General features: G+C 45.0%; 1 protein-coding gene across 28 annotated transcripts in view; it reads left to right on the plus strand.

Annotated features, from left to right (window-relative positions):
* Positions 1 to 17936, plus strand: part of kif1aa (kinesin family member 1Aa) — a 291200-nt gene that overhangs the window by 85512 nt on the left and 187752 nt on the right. For all 28 annotated transcript variants that reach the window (XM_080185350.1, XM_080185352.1, XM_080185353.1 and 25 more), the window contains exons 3-6: positions 10813 to 10889; positions 11370 to 11549; positions 14417 to 14482; positions 15765 to 15943. In XM_080185350.1, the coding sequence (XP_080041476.1) occupies positions 10813 to 10889; positions 11370 to 11549; positions 14417 to 14482; positions 15765 to 15943 (502 nt within the window). The remainder of the gene's footprint in view (positions 1 to 10812; positions 10890 to 11369; positions 11550 to 14416; positions 14483 to 15764; positions 15944 to 17936) is intronic.

The raw sequence follows: 17936 nt of genomic DNA on the forward strand, positions 1-17936 counted from the left end.
AAAGTGATGGAAAGGCTCATCAACAATGCTATCAAGCAGCATCTGCTCAATGACATGCAGTTTCACCAGGTTCACTCAGCTCCTGACCTGATTACAGCCTTGGTTCAAACATGGTCAAAAGAACTGAATTGCAGAAGTGAGGTGAGTGACAGCACATGACATCAAGTCCGCATTCAACCGAGTGTGGCATCAAGGAGTCCTAGTGAAACTGGAGTCAATGGGTATCAGGGGCAAACTTTCCACTGGTTGGAGTCATACCTGGTACATAGGAAGATGGTTGAGGTTGTGGAGGATCAGTCATCTCAGCTCCAGGACTCTGCAAGAGTTCCTCAGGGTCGTGTCCTAGGCCCAACAATCTTCAGTTGCTTCATCAATGAGCTTCCATCCATAATAAGGTCAGAATTGGGGATATTCACCGATGATTTTTTGAGGAGGTGACAAAAACGGTTGACGAAGGTCGAGTCGTTGATGTCATCTATATGGATTTCAGTAAGGCATTTGACAAAGTCCCTCATGGTAGGTTGTTTGCAAAGGTTAAGGCTCATGGAATACAAGGACAGGTATCTAGATGGATTGATAACTGGCTTGGTAGTAGGAGATAGAGAGTAGTAGTGGAAGGGTCTTTTTCTAGCTGGAGGTCTGTCACTAGTGGTGTGCCGCAAGGCTCAGTACTGGGATCTCTTCTATTTGTAATATACATAAATGACTTGGAAAAGGGAGTACGTGGTGTGATCAGCAAGTTTGCAGATAACACGAAGACGGCTGGACTTGCGGACAGTGAGGAGCAGTGTCAGGCAATACAGCAGGATATAGATAGGCTGGTATATTGGGCAGATAAATGGCAGATGGAATTTAATCCTGATAAATGCGAGGTGATGCATTTTGAAAGAAATAATGTCGGGGGGAGTTATATGATAAAGGGTAGACCTATTAAGAGTATAGAAATGCAGAGGGACCTGGGGGTGCAAGTGCACAAGTCTTTGAAGGTGGCAGTACAGGTGGAGAAGGTTGCGAAGAAAGCTTATGTATGCTAGCCTTTATAGGAAGGGGTGTAGAGTACAAGAGCTGGCGTCTTATGGTGCAGTTGTATAGAACGTTGGTTAGACAGCATTTTGAGTACTGCGTCCAGTCCTGGTCGCCTTACTACTGGAAGAACGTGGAGACCTGGAGAGAGTGCAGAGGAGGTTTACCAGGATGCTGCCTGGTATGGAAGGACTGGGTTATGAGGAAAGATTGGGCAAATTGGGGCTGTTTTCCTTAGAAAGACGGAGAGTGAGGTGAGATCTAATAGAGGTGTATAAGATTATGAAGGGTATAGATAGAGTAAACAGTGGTAAGCTTTTTCCTAGATTGGAAACAAATATTACGAGGGGCCACGGGCTTAGGGTGAGGGGGGCGACGTATAATTTGGATGTTAGAGGAAGGTTTTTCACACAGAAGGTTGTGGGGGTATGGAATGCACTGCCAAGTAAGGTGGTGGAGGCAGGCACGCTGGACTTGTTTAAGGGATACTTAGATAGGCACATGAGCGTAATAGAGATGGAGAAATATAGGAGACTGTTTTAAATAAGGATCAAGAGCCTTGGGACGTTCCTGGGAATCAATTGATTGCTATGGACCTTCCAACATATTTTCTAGATCACTTGTTTTACTTTTGAGCTTCTGGGGATTCCCTTGAATGTTTGCATAAGATGTGCATGTTATTGATGTTTTTCTGTTTTAATCCACAGGTGCTTTGGTCCGCCTTGTTGTCCAACAAGGGGCATACACGTGGTGGGTCGTGCGAGGGCTGCTCTTGAATGTTTCAAGAGTCGCCTAGTGCTTCACGTTGTTAGTGTACGCTTAAACTGGACCAGCTGATGGGCAACACGACAGCTCAGTGACTATCACTGTTTGCTGTGCAGATACATGGATTTGGGCCAGTGTCTGTGGGAGTTTGTGCATTCTCCCCGTGCTTGCGTGGGTTTTCTCCGGGTGCTCCGGTTTCCTCCCACACCCCAAAGATGTGCTCTTAGGCTGATTGGTGTAACAAATTGTCCCTAAATTAGTCTCCCCTCAGTTTGGTTTCCAATGTGGAGTGCCATAAGCGTAGACAAAGGTCATGGGTGGAAGAGGGAACTCACAATGTTAAAATGGCTGTGCGGGCTCATTGGGCCAAAGGGCCTGTTTCCCGTGCTGTGTTGTTCTTTGTTCTTTGAATGCACAATGTTCAGCATCATTCGTTACTCCTCAAATACTGAGGCAGTCCATGTTCAAATGCAACAAGATCTGAACAATATCCAGGCTTGGGCTGACAAGCGGCAAATAACATTTGTGCCAGGCAATGACCATCGCCAATAAGAGACGCTCTAACCACAGCCCCTTGATATTCAGTGGCATAACCATCATTGAATCTCCCATTGTCAACATCCTTGGGGTTACCATTGATCAGAAACTCAACTGGACTCACCACATAAACACCGTGGCTACAAGAGCAGGTCAGAGACTAGGAATACTGCGGCGAGTAACTCACCTCCTGACTCCCCAGCGTCTATCCACCATCTACAAGGCACAAATCATGAGTGTGATGGAATACTCCCTACTTGCTCTAACAACACTCAAGAAGCTTGATACCATCCAAGACAAAGCAGCCCGCTTGATTGGCGCCATATCTACAAACATTCAATCCCGCCACCACTGGCTCTCAGTAGCAGCAGTGTGTACGATCTACAAGATGCACTGCAGCATTTCATCAAAGATCCTTAGACAGCACCTTCCAAACCCATGACCATTTCCATCTAGAAGGATAACTGGGAACAACACCACCTGCAAATTCCCCTCCAAGCCACTCACCATCCTGACTTGGAAATATATTGCTGTTCCTTCACAATCGCGGGGTCAAAATACCCTCCCTGTTGGCATTGTGGGTCAACCCACAGAACATGGACTGCAGCAATTCAAGAAGGCAACTCACCACCATTTTCTCAATGACAACTAGGGATGGGCAATAAATGTTGGCCAGCCAGCAATGCCCATGACCCATGATGAATAAAAAAAATGTGACTTTTGAAAGCAGAATTTAAAATCACTTGTGCGGAAGCTGGAGTTCAGTGAGACAAGATAGCTCATGGTATAAGAATCATTTGGGGGGATTTTGAGGCGAAATCCAGAGATTCACTTTGGTTCATAGAGGAGTGTGTCTTACCACTGTCAACTTGTGTGCTTAAAAGGGACTGTGTGTGTTAATGAGACCTTTGTTGCTTAAGGGTGTACTTTGTAATCCATGTTAATCTTAAATCTGTGTGTAATTAATAAAATAAGGGGAAAGTAAATGAGTATTGTATCACTACCCAATTTTTTCATGTTTAATAAATTTTTTTTCTTGTTAAAACTAATTAGTGGTCCTGTGACTTTGCTCCGTGTTTTATGAAAAAAATATACATTATGATCTTTTAAGTCAGCATTCCATTTTGGGATCTTCCCATCCAGTTATAATATCAACTGGGATTGTAACAAATGCTTTATGACATACGGTCAAGAAAAACACATTACAAATTAAAGTCTTTCTGTTTTTAATAATTTCTTGTTTAAATCCGTTGGCTTGGCTTCTCTGGTAACTTCCCACCAACAGCCAATCAATTGTTGCAGCAATTTAGATGGGGCATGTTTTCTGTGAACGAAGCTTGTTTTTAATCACTCACGTACTAAGGCAGAATTCAAGAGGCCAATATTAAGCTAAGGAGAGATGATGGCGTAGTGGTTGTTGTCTTTTTGTGTGGCATGAGAAGCAGAAACTGTTGTGACAGTTTTATTGCCAAGTTCCCTAACCAGGCAAATGCCCTGTTGGAGAGTGTGTATCACAGTAAGAAGTCTGACAACACCAGGTTTAAGTCCAACTGATTTATTTGATAGTACACTCACTAGCTTTCGGGGTTAGTCCCTTCGTCAGGTGAATGGAGAGTTCTGGCCTCAGACAGAGTATATAAAGCACAGACAGTTTACAGATTACTGATTAGAATGCGAATCTTTACACCTAACCTGCTGTTCAAGTCTTAAAGTGGCCGACAATGTGAGTGGAAGGAGCACTGATCACAGGTTAAAGAGATGTGTATTGTCTCTAGACTGTAAAGTAAGTGAGGTTTTGCAAACCCAGGCAAGTCACGGGGGTTACAGATAGTGTGACATGAACCCAAGATCCTTGTTGAGACCGTCCTCATGTGTGTGGAACTTGGCTATCAGTCTCTGCTCAGCGACTCTGCGCTGTCGTGTGTCGTGAAGGCCGCCTTGGAGAACGCGTATCTCCAGGAGATATGCACTGGGGAGTGTGTATCTCCAGGATGTCACCCTCAAACTTGAATCAAAGTGGCCACATCAGCTATGTACTGTCCATATTCTACTGAGGATTGCGCACATGCTTTGGGAGAGGGCAAGAGCCAAAGAGATTACACCATGGCTATTACAATGTTGAGTCAGAGATAATGGGTGGAATTCTCCCATGCCCCTGTCGGCAGATTCAGTGGCAGATGGGGACAGGGGAATTTGACAAAAGGCCCAAAAATCAGTTTCATGCCGGTTTGAATATCCTGCAGTGTTCTCTACTGGTGCCCACCATGGCAGATTTTTGTGCTGTTAACATGGCCTCGCACCCGATTTGGAGAATGTGGCTGTTTTTGAAAAGCGTGCCAGTAGCCATTGTTTTGCCAGTGGGCCAAGATGGTGCAGCATGATATCCAGTTGGACTCCATCCTTCCTGGCAGTGTTGCCTCATTTCTGTGGTTGCAAGGCCTGTATCTGGTTCCACAAAGGTAAATTAATTTGAGAGTAGGGGAGACGCTGGACAACTTGCAAATTGCTTCCCTGAGCTTTTTGCCTAGTCTTTTGCTTGTTTATCAAGGAATCCCTTTAAATTGACCAGTAGCTTGGTAGCAACTGCATTTGCGCTGTCCTTTGGGTTAGTGGCCCTTGCTGGGTTTGATGCTCCTAGGTTTCCTCAGAAGGTTCCAAGCTCGACAGACTGATTTGCATGATACTTGTCAGTGGTTGTGCAGGTAGTGCTGTGGTTGCTGCTGGATCTCCAGTTTGCTGATATTGTTGAGAAAGTGCTTCACACTTAGGGCTCCAACACTGTACTCTGAAACTCTGAGAAATAATCGTGACCACAAATCGATTGTACTGTTAGGCTGTCGGGGAGATACAGGAGGTGGTTTTCTCCACCGCTACAGTAAATACAGACTAGTTTGCCTCCTTTGTAGATCCATCTTGGCACTTGTTTTGATGACATGGTCTTCAACTCCCACATGGCTTTTAATTGGCCTATGTTGAGAAGTCTGGGAGGAGAATAGGGGACAAGCTTATAGGGAGATCAGGGGCCTCCACCTTGCTGATCAGAAAGTTGCTTTATGTTTGGCATCACTCGCAAAATAAACATCCAGTGTCAGGGCTTCCTCATTTGAATAGTAGCTCCATTCAATATGTCGAAGTCTCCCATGTTATATGGTTGGGTGTTGAGGAGGGGGGAGAGCTGGATTAGGTCATTCTTTGTTTTAAGGGGTTTATAGATAATGGTCTTCTCTCCAATTTTGATAGCTGCTGTGGAGGTAACTTTCTGTTCCTTGCTTGGCACTGCAGTAAAGCCTGTTGTTTCGTCTTCACATAAATCACCAAGCCACATTTGATGGTGTAAGGTTGTGGCACGGTTACAACCATAGGTCTTGTAACAATGTGCTTGTTTATTGTTAGCAACATGTGTTTCTTGTAATGTGAGGACATTAATGTGATCACATCAGCATCACATTTGGCCATTGAGAGACCTTCAGCATTCGGTGATCTAAGTTCCAGGATCCAGTCATCAGAAAGCATTCCCTCCCGGGGGGTTGTTGTGATGACTTTGATTTGATTTTTGTTTTTTCCCAGCTGAAGATTCAAGTGTTCAAGCAATAGCTTGTCAGGGTGGGTAATAGGAAGCTGTCATCATTCACTGCGGTTGTAACGTTATTGGATGAGTAATTCACTGGGCCAGGTCAATGCTCTGAGTACATGCGGAGTTCTCGATGGAACTTAAATTGAATTAAACAAAATCTGAAATTGAAAGCCAGCCTTGGTAATAATGGTGACCATGAAACTGTCACTGATTTTTGTAAAAGCCCATCTGGTTCACTCACGTCCTTATCTGGTCTGGCCTTCTTGTAATGTGGTTGTCTCTTAACTGCCCTCTGAAATGGCCCAGCAAGCCGATCAGTTCAAGGGCAATTAAGGATGGGCAATAAATGCTGGCCCAGTGAGGGCCACATCGCATGAAAGAAAAAGTAAAAGTAGAGTCTTGGACAAAAATGTTCCATATCTGTTGCAGCTGTGACAGCTTCCTCACAAATGTTATTTTATCCTCTGTCCCACCAAGCCACTTGTGTTTCCTAATGAAGGGGTCAGTAATCTAGATCCAGTCTTTGTGCATCCATGTGAAGCGACTATCTGTTTTGCATTTCTCTTGATTTTTATTGCCATTCAAGTCTGGATCTATCCCAGCGTCTCTAATCCTTCCTGCTTGCCATTTCCATGGCAACCACAAGATTTCGTTTGCAGTGGGAGTCATTTTAATAAAGCCACGATTGCATTCGGAAGCCAAGATTATCATCATCCTCCAGACGCACTGTATATCTGAGCTAAGGTTAAATTAATATCCTGTGATTAATCGTCTAAAGTTTCAAGTTACAATAAGTAGCTGCAGTGAGGTTATTGGTGATGGACATGATGCAAAACCTCAGAATGGTTCAGTTGGATGAGTTAATGAGTGTGATCTCTGTTCAGGCTATCCCTCTGTTTGTAGACGGTGTCCTCACTAGAGATTGATGACTCTTCTGTGTCAGTATGTGTGTGTTAGAGAGAGAAAATGGAGGGACCATTGGATGCTTTATGCACAGAATAACATATCTTGTTTTTATTTAAAAATGCTGCTCTAGAAAAACAAACACACAAAGAAGCTGGAGCCTGTCCTCAACACAGCTTGGGGAGCCATTACTGGTTTACCTTGTAAAGTGGACAATCTGTACTTGCAGGTATTGTTCCATCGGGGAGATGAATTATACAAAGAAGTCGAAAGGTCAAAGCAGTTCAGTGATCCTTGTCATCCTCTCCCAGAGAAAACCTGCAATGGAGAGGCTCATGTTTAAGGGGGCAGCTTCTTTCTTTCTTTCCAGCCCATAGCGTGTAACTCCCACATCTGCTGCTCTGCTGATTGCTCAGCAGACCAATCTACAGACAAAGGCACAGAGTAGTTTAATGACCCAGAGGCATCCCTCTCATCAGGAGCCAGTGAAACCTGGCCTCCTTGGCTGCCCGTGAAGCAAGGCCTCCTTGGCTGCCCGTGAAGCAAGGCCTCCTTGGCTGCCCGTGAAGCAAGGCCTCCTTGGCTGCCCGTGAAGCAAGGCCTCCTTGGCTGCCCGTGAAGCAAGGCCTCCTTGGCTGCCCGTGAAGCAAGGCCTCCTTGGCTGCCCGTGAAGCAAGGCCTCCTTGGCTGTAATGCAATCACTTCAGACTGGTGTCAGCCACTTCAAAGCCATCACACAGATTTGGGGAAACAGCCAATTGTATTCTGTCATCTGTAATTGTGGGCAGGCATCTCAAGTGATGAAATATCTCCTAGAATGCCTAGAACTACCAGAGCAGATATTCAAATCTCAAGCCAGATCCTGCGTGGAACACTGGTGAGGGAAGGTGTAGCAACATGGCAAGGAGAGCAGTTACCCTGGAAGGTGTTGCAAGCTGTAGTTCAGGATTGGTTTTTAAATGTATTTATCTAGTGTCTTCCATATGTTCAAAGTGCTTCATGATCATTGAATCGTCTCTGGTTTGTATTTATTGTTTTAGAGGGCAACATGGTGTACAGCAAGATTTCACAGACAACCATGAAACAAATGGTCAATTTGTTTTGTTCTGATGCTGTAGGTTGAGAGATAAATGTTAACCAGGACACTGGGGAATGCTCTGCTCATCTTCAACAAGTGCCAAAGGATATTTCACAAACACCTCTCAGATGTTTAATGTCTAATCTGAAAATCTGAGATTTATATAAAAACAATTGTTTGGTGGTACAGAACTTGAATAATGCTGATGAAGAAAGACATGTTATCGAAACCTTTGCCATGCACTCATCAGGACAGACACAAGACTACCAAATTTCAAACAATTACAGCAATTTATACCACAGGAGAAATGAATACTGGTTATCAAGTTGACTCTGCTTGGCCAAGGCAGTGGCATAGAGAAAACAACAGGAAACTACAGATTCCCCTGTCTCCCATTTTTCCGTGATTGGGCAGTGCTTGCTAAGCAATTTGAACACACAAACAGCTTACACCAACACCCAATTTATTGGTAAATCTTGTAATGTCGTTCATTTATGCTTTCTCGGAGGGACGCATGTTGACATGCAAGGACCCATTCTCTGAAAAAAAAAGGAAAATGCTTAAGCCATGTGCATTTTTCGAACTGCATGGGATCTTGAGGTGCCTGTAGTTCCCCAATGCTTTTTCCATGGCAATGCCTTGGCCAATCAGTCAATACCCTTTTCTCCTGTAGTGCAAATTTTTGTGGCTTTTTGAAATTTGGCACTCTTGCATTTGTCCTGTTGAGTGCAAGATGAAAAGCTTTGACAATATACCTTTCTTTTCAGTAATATATAACATATATGTAGAAATATGGATTGCTGAGAATGAGGCACAAGTGGAGGATCTAACTGAGAGATCAGCATGGTTTAGAATAACAGATTCACAGGGCTGAGATACTGATGGAAATCTGAATAGTTTCTCCACTGAAGTATGGATATCCACAACTGGATTATTGTGAAATCTTTTGGAGACATTTTAACAGAATTGAGAAGTGAGACCTATCTTAAACCTAGGGGTCAAGTCTGGTGGTCTCTACATGAAGAAAAATGATGATCAAACATTGGCCGTGATCTGTCGATTTGTTCTTAATTACATTCACATTTTACTTCTCACGTTGTACTTGACCAATTAACTGCACAGACCATTTGTCTCAGTCTTCGAATCTGTAACATTTCCTGCACTATTTCCTTCCTCCTCCCCGAACCGCATTAGGATCCTGCTATATATTTGGAAAGGTTGGAGGTTGTTTTAAGAGCTGATTGCATAATTTGATGGCGGTGTTGTTAGGGTCTTGCGGAGGCTTCTGTTTTACTTTCCGTTTTGGACTTGATGCAGAGAGAGCAGCTCTTCAATAAAACCTGTTGTGTATCTGTCTGATTCCACATGTACAAACCACGTTCTTTACTTTCTGTTAAAACCCACAACCCCTAACATAGGTCATTACAGGTTCCTCTTCTCCTTGGCTTCCATCATCTACCCGATCTCAGATCTTTCCTCTCCTCGCCCCTTTCCTTGCCTTGCTTTGAAACTGTTACATCTCAAAGTATTCCCAATTCTAACCCAGGTTTATCTAATTGGAAACATTCCCTCTTCACAGATGCTGCCAGACCTGTTGAAATATGGTTCAATGTAGTTTGGGGAGGAGGAAGGAAATAGTGCAGGAAATGTTACAGATTCGAAGACTGAGACAAATGGTCTGTGCAGTTAATTGGTCAAGTACAATGTGAGAAGTAAAATGTGAATGTAATTAAGAATAAATCCACAGATCACGGCCAACGTTTGATCATCATTTTTCTTCACGTAGAGACCACCAGCCTTTCAGTGTTTTCTGTTTTATTTTTGGATTCCCAGTTCCTGTGGTATTCTGCTTTTGTTCCATTGTCTACTGTGTCTCCGCAGATGAAATGTGACTCTTAAATGAGGCAGAGTCTGACCTGAACCCCTTCACAGGCTTACCACCTGACCATTCTTGGATTCATATGTAGATTGTCCACTCCATTTTCCTCTCTCTTCTTGCTCACCTTGCCACACCAACATGAAGGGAGTAGATGCTTCCAGAAAGTTCCTGACTCCACTCTTCAATTTTAATAGTTTTCATACGATTATTTTTTTCTGAAGGAATTAAATGCTCAATTGAGATCAATGTATGAGCAATGCAGTGAGAGGGAGATAGTATCCATATCCATCACATATATTTGGTGATGGAATTTTACAGAGAAGATCCTGATGGTCTTTGTGCACTAGCTTGATTGGGCATGTTTTGCCAGCTACCAGTACTGAATGCTGGCAAAGAATGTCCCTGTCCTGAGCACCAAGCATCCAGCAGATAGGTGAGGCCTCTCCTTTAGGTTCCTCTGCTTTCGTGATATAATTGCAAAAGTTTTTCATTGGGACATCCAAAACATCAATAAAATATCTTTTGGGTGTAGCCACTGTTTCAATGAAGAAAATGCAGCAGCAGATTTGCACACAGCAAGATCCCACAAGCAGATGCCAGGTAAATGACCAGATCACCGATTTTATAAATGGTTGTTGAAGGATGAATTTGGACTAAGTCACCAGAGGAAACTTACCCTTCCCCTCTGCTTCTCTTCCAGTACTGTTGTGGGGTCATTTATACCCATTTGAAAAGGCAAACGGAGGCCTCAGTTTAAAGTCCCATTTGAAAGACTGTATCTCTGCACTGCAGTATAAGCCAGGATGAAGTGGGACTTGAACCATCAATCTTCTGACCCAGAGACATGGATAATAATGGATTCATGGGTGAAACCTTTTGCATCAATCCTCCCATAACTTCCTCTGACTGGTGTCCAGTGCCCACTTGTGATCACATTTGTACAATGCCTTGAATTATTTCACTACATTGAGTGTGACTGGATATGGTGGGAATTATTTGAATGACGTACTGATACATGCCTCCTTGTCTTTTGTCTCTTCTGTTCTCTTGCAGCAATTGTTAATCCGAAGCAACCCAAGGAGGCCCCCAAGAGTTTCAACTTTGACTATTCCTACTGGTCCCACACCACGGTATGTAGCAGCTCACACAGAATGGAGGGAAGTAAGTAGCTCCCAGACTGCATAACCCCCAGCCCTTCACTGCCTCATTTCCAGTATAGAGTGAGCCTCACTCTGTATCTAACTCATTGCTTATCTGTCCTGAGGGTATTTAATAGGATAGCGTAGAGGGAGTTTTACTCTATCTAACCCCATGCTATATCTGGCCTGGTAGTGTTTTTTCTGTTGAGTTTATGCCCTTTTTGCTGATGATTGATTTTCCTCAGGACCTTTTGTGCTCACTGTCACACAAAGTAGGAATCAAACCCCTCAGAACAAATCAATCTCCAGAGATAGAAGAATGCCTTGGTGTGTCAGTGTCACAATGACAGCCAGGTTTTTAAAGGAAAGCACGTTATTTACAAGTGATAGATGGTTGAGATTGAGATGGAGTTATTGAAGGAGGAAGCCTCGGCCTGCTCTAACTGTGATCATCTGTTGTCTGAATTCCAGCCTGCAGACATCAACTATGCCTCACAACAGCAGGTGTACCGAGATATTGGAGAGGAGATGCTGGAGCACGCCTTTGAGGGCTACAATGTCTGTATCTTCGCCTATGGGCAGACTGGGGCAGGGAAATCCTACACCATGATGGGCAAACAGGAGAAGGAGCAGCAGGGAATCATCCCTCAGGTAAAACCCGAGTCTGTCAACTGAAGGAGTCAGGCTAAACTCCATGTGGTAGCTTCGCTTGCGAGCATTACAGCCAGTGCTAAAAGATAAAGCCATGATGGAATCTTACCTTCTCAGCACAGTTCATATATTCACCGTGTCCCCCAGTACGGCCTGTGTAATCACCGTATCCGCCAGTCTGGAGTGTATCCATGTAAATTTTGAATTTATGCTAATTTCCACCTTTTACAGATGTAATCACAGAATCCTACTGTGCCAAAGGAGACCATTCAGCCTATTGACTGAACACAATCCCACCCAGGCCCTATGTCCATCATTCCATGCATTTATCCTAGTTAGTCCCCCTGATGCTAAGGTCAATTTTAGCATGGCCAATCCACCTAACCCGCAAATCTTTGGACTGTGGGAGGAAACTGGAGCACCCGGAGGAACCCATGCAGATACGGGGAGAAAGTGCAAACTGCACACAGACAGTGACCCAAGCCAGGAATCAAACCTGGGTCCCTGGTGCTGTGAAACAGCAGTGCTAATCACTGTGCTACTGTGCTGTCCAGTTAATAAATCTATTGGGTCAGATGCTGGACAGTTTCACAAATATCTCTGCAATCTGATGTCAATTTCAGTTATTTGAGGAAGAGCCTAATTATGAGATACCATTTGTAAGGGTGGACTCTGAGCTTGCCTCAGTGTGAAGTGGCGGTAGTTTGGTTTGATATTGAACACTGTTTCCCTGGATAGGCCAAGGTATTTTCCCAGGTGTGTTCAGTGCTGGGGAGCTCTGGAGCACCACCTGCTGTTGCTACTGAGTGCTGCCACAGTGAAATCTCTCTCTTCAGGATCCACTTCACTGCAACAGGATACATCTATCCCACAGAGATTGTGGGCTATATTTAAGCCAGTCCAACGAGAATAGCATTGAGGATGTTAAATAGGGGACACCTTCCTGGGAACTACGATCTGAGGTTGGCCACATTGAAAATAATTTGACCTCAAAACATTTATTTCAAATACAGGCCCCATTATATCTCCCACAATGAGCTTCCCCTCTCCCCAATTCCATTTGGAAGGCACAGTCCATGAGAACCTATTGTGTCCAGTCCCGTCAATGGATAGACAGGCAAAATCGACAGAAGGTGCATAATGTCAGAACATTATGGTGCAATGAATGATATGGATGTTTCCTGGACAAATCATTGAGTCCATTTGTAATTGCGAACACAGGAACTATGGATACGTGTGAGGTGACAGTGGGTGAAAAGAAACTGGATCTTAAATCCTGGAGATTATTTTTCTCAACAACCGTAGCAGCAGAGAAATCCCTATGTCCCAGATATTGAGCACAGCTCAGCGATAGAGAACTTCCCATGCTGCTGTGGATTCTGGGTAAAGAACTCCCCATGGGATCTGCACCAACCTGAACTGAGAGGGGATTCAACCTCCAGGGTGTTGCATTTAGGTAGTGATCATTGGATTACATTTCCCACCACAGTGTACGCCCTCCCCACCGTCCCACGTGATGTCAGCCAATTACTAATGGCAGAGTTTACCACTATCTGGAATGAAGTCAGGCTAGTAGGAGGGGGATTTGGAGAGTCAGGAATCCATACCAGTGGGGAGTGGGAGGGAGGGGGAGATGTTGGAGAGTCAGGAATCCATATGGGTAGGGGTGTTGGACAGTCAGAAATCCATACCGGGTGGGGGTGGGGGGAGTAATGGGGGGTGATGTTGGAGGGTCAGGGATGTATACTGAGGTGGGATTGTGTGAGTAAGGAATCCAAACAGGATTTGCGGGAGGGGGGCTTCGTGTTGTATTGGGGGCAGAGGTGGATGATTGTGATCTCTAAAATTGGGTGGGGGATTGGTCTCAGCATTTGTAATGGGGCTGTCTGAAATGGGGGAAAGAAATATAGGCTGTGGAATGTGAAGTGAGAGAGAGAGTAGGAGAGAGGAAAGAGAGGTGACAAGGAGTCAGGAGTTTGGGGAGTTAGAGGGTTCAGGGGATGGGCACCATCATTCTTCACAGAGCCAGGAGCAGCAGCAACAAGGTGTGAGAGTGACACAGAGAGAGACCAACAGTAAAATGAAAGGACAAAGGGAGAGGGGTGCAGCAAGATTCTTAAACTGAAGACAATGAGATTGTGGGATGGTTCACCACATGTTTCAAATGTAAAATGATATTAAGAACACAATAGAGGAGCATGGGTGCAATATGTGAGATTAGTTGAGCAGGAGAATAAAGGCTCAGACTGTCAAGCAACAGGCATGGTGTGTTACCGACAAATGCAATACCCAACCTAAGCCCTCCCCACCGGCGGAGAGAGTGAGGATCAGTAACAGTGACTGGAAAGTCACAGCTCACTGCAGTGGTATGAATGAGTTGCTAACAACCTCTGATTCATGCCCAGAAGTGGCATGTGGAGAGAGTTCCTGACAAGGGTCTGAAGGATATTAATCGCCATAATTTGGCTGGGATCCCCTCAAAAACTATGCCTGATTACAGCAGGTTGCTAACTTAGCAGAACCCAGGAATATGTGATCATTCCCTGAATGGAAAAGGATCCCAGGAAGTCAACGAACTGGGAAGCTCAACAAACAGAGAATAAATTGAATTCACATTCCACTGATAGGTCACGGGGATTAGGCACAATCCCAGATGAGTAAGAGGAAGGAACTCTGCAGGAGATGAAATCAATTCCAGGATGTTTGGCTCTCCTTGCTTTACTATACACAGAACATCATTTTGAAATAAGGATACCTGCAAATAAAGGACACTTAATGCAGTCTCTTAGGTGCCCTGAATTTGAAGAGTTCACAGTAGTTACAGGTGATATTTTGATATTTTCTCTTTCATCTTTCTCTTTCCCCAGCTATGTGAAGATCTTTTTGCCCGAATTAATGACAGTGCAAATGCCAACCTCTCGTACTCAGTGGAGGTAAGAGTGAAGCTTTCTATCTCAAATTACGCTTCATCCTGCCATTGGCTGTAATTAAATATAGTGCACATTCGGGGCAAGGACATCACATCTTGCATCATCAGATTTATTCTTCAAAGATCTCATAGCGAACGTTAGTGGTAAAATAATTGCTCACTCCTCGGACTAAATTGTCTGCTTTACAAAACGTTGTTAGCCTATTCTGTTTCTAAGACCACGGCCTGCAAGCCAAACCTGCCCATAATTCAATGCCAGTCGGCAACGCCATTCCGATAGGATGTGGTAAATGGGAAAGATATCATATTGGTAGCGAGTGCACTTCAGTAGTCAATGCTGAATGACACCTGCAAATAAAGGACACCTAATGCAGTCATCATGTTGTTGATGAGGGAGCTTGACTCTTCATTGTACTCGAACTGGGAGCACTGACCTGAGTGCTGTCAGTCTTGGGCATGAATGAATCATATGACTGGTTATTTCAGTGCTTACAGGTACATTAATGTCTGCAGGACACACAATGAGTTAATATACTAACCTTTCATAGAATCCCTACCGTACAAAAGAAGACCAATTAGCCCATCAAGTCTGCACTGATTCTGTGACAGAGTATCTGACCCAGGCTCTCTCCCCACCCTAACCCAGTTAACCCCATGTATTTACCCCATTAGTACCCCTAACCCACCCATTTTTGGACTGTGGAAGAAACCAGAGCACCCAGAGGAAACCTGCCATGTGGCATCCGAACTCGTGTTTCCAGAGCATTATCTTGGGTCTCTGGATTACTAGTTAGCAACAATACCACTGTACCACCACTTCCCACATAACGTCTCACCCCAGTGTAGTCAATTTGGTTCATGCTGCCAATCTCCAGCAGACAAATGGCAGAATTTTCCTGTCCCACCTGCCATGGAAATCCTGGTGGGCAAGGGCGGACATGCGAAGGTCTATTGATTTTGGATGGGATTTTCTGGTTTTGGGGCGAACGTGCCTGAAAAATCCTGTCCAGAGTGTTTCAGGCCTGAGTTTCGACATGGTCAGTGTTTGCTACAGTGTCAGCAAATGGGGAGTAAGAGGTTTTTTCTGAATGAAGGAGTAGGTGTATCTCATCCTCCTAAAGCAAGCATTAGTAAAAATGCAGTGCAAGGGTCCAATCATTCTTCCTCAAGTGAAGGGTCATTCACTGAATAGGGTTGGACAAGAGAGACTTGTTTCTCTGGCTGACTGTGGTCACCACGGTTCTGGTGTTCTGTTATGTGTGTGACCTTCTTGCTGTGTTCCCCAGGTCAGTTATATGGAGATTTACTGTGAGCGCGTGCGAGATCTCCTGAATCCCAAGACCAAAGGAAACCTTCGTGTTCGGGAGCACCCAATCCTCGGCCCTTATGTGGAGGATCTGTCCAAACTCGCTGTCACCTCCTACAATGACATATCGGACCTCATGGACTCAGGCAACAAGGCCAGGTATGAGGAACTGGCTACCTCCTGCCTTAGAGAATATAGGAATCATCAAAAAAATAAAGACCAGGGTCACCCTCTATCATTCTGGTAGTTGTGTAATACAGCAAAAATGGAATTATTGACTAATTATAGAAGTTAGTCTCTATTTATTAGCAGACAAAACCCAGACATGGGCACTGGTGGTGCGCTTTGGGAACCAGAAATCCAAAATCGCCAGTTCCTCCAAAGCTTGCTACAGCTTGTTTTAAATTACCCGTGCTCATCTTAAAATGTTATTTTCAAATATAAATCTCTCTAATTTACATCTAAACATTTCAGCTCACCACCAGCTTCTCAAATACCATTAGGGACAGGTGATAAAGGCTGGCCCGGCCAGTGGTGCCCACATTCCATGAATGAATAAAAAATATATAGGGGGTGATTCTCCCATCCCACTGCGCTAATTTTATAGTGCAACGGGCCAGGAGATTCTTGTGTCGGTCAATTCACAAGGTTCACGCATGCGTTCCTGCCTCGGTAGTGTCTTCCTGTGCTGGATTTCCAGCGGTGTCAGCTCTGTGCTGGAGATCGGCGAGGAGGCACAAAGACATTAAATTGTATTCAAACGACCATTTAAGATATAATTAGCAGGCCCAGGATGGAAGTCTCCAGGCCTGTTAGCATCTCAGCCTCTCCCCCTGCCCCCCTACCCCCTCAAGAGTGGTTCACACAAGTGGGGACTACAGTAGCTCCCCACTAATGGGGAACTAGCCGCCCATCCCGATTGGAGTGAAGAGGGGGCAATCGGGACTCCCCAGGGGGCTGGGCGGTGGATGGGTGCCCCCTAAACATTGGCACCTTGAAATAAGGACACCTAATGCACTTTATCCAAGGGACAAAGTGCCAATGCCCAGGGGACATGGGGTAATGCCATGAGGGAATGGCCAATTGGGGCGGGGCCGGGTGGGGCAATCGATTGGATGGGGATCGTGCTGCCACTTTGCGGACAGGATAGGTAGGGGAAGGCCAGTATTTGGGAGCGGGGTCAGCCTGCTGTTGGGGGAGGGTGGGATGGGGTGAGGGGGAATTGTGGGAGAGGGCTGAGATTGGAGCAGGCTGGGAGTGGGGGATCGGGGCTGATCTGGGAATGTTTGGGGAGTCAGTAATTGGGCTGTTGGGGGGGATAGAGATCCAGTGTTAGAATCGTAGAAACCCTACAATGCAGAAAGAGGCCATCTGGCTTATTGAGTCCACAATCCCACCCAGGCCCTACTCCCATATCCCTACACATTTACCTGCTAATCCCCTTAACCTACACATCTCAGGATACTAAGGGGCAATTTTAGCGTGGCCAATCAACCTAACCCCCACATCTTTGGATTGTGGGAGGAAACCGGAGCACCTGGAGGAAACCCACACAGACACGAAGAGAATGTGCAAACTCCACACAGACAGTGACCCAAGCTGGGAATCGAACCCAGGTTGCTGGAACTGTGAATCAGCAATGCTAACCGCTGTGCTACTGGGCCAATTGTGTTGTCGGAGTCATGGAGCTGGTCAGCAATCAGGAGGTTCGCAGTGTGGGCTACTGTGCATCAGCCGATGTTGGCGCTGACAGATTGTCGCATGCACTGTGTCACGCTCAGCACTATGCTGCTGGCCTCTCCAGTGGGAATAGGGCCCGCCCACATGATATTTATGCTGGCAGCCTCTGCAGTGCACAGAGTGTGGGAGATTCTTCTCTGAACACCCACTGAAAAAAAAACTGTGTGAATTACTCCAGTTTTCATGGGATTTCAACACTTAGAACTTATTTGGGAAAATTCCAGCCAAGGTGTTTCCTCCATCTCCACAGATTGATCATTACTGATAGACTGTTTCCCTACACTGGGCTTTAACTGGAAGATACGGGTGGTAGCAACAGCATTAGGTATTGTTTCCGGCAGTATTTCTTCAAACTGTTGCCCCCAAACTGACAGGCTGACAGCTAATTGACTGACCACTGTGTTCTCAGTAA

The sequence above is a fragment of the Carcharhinus amblyrhynchos genome, chromosome 3 (assembly GCF_965287045.1).
Source record: "Carcharhinus amblyrhynchos chromosome 3, sCarAmb.v2.hapA, whole genome shotgun sequence".
NCBI lineage: Eukaryota > Metazoa > Chordata > Chondrichthyes > Carcharhiniformes > Carcharhinidae > Carcharhinus > Carcharhinus amblyrhynchos.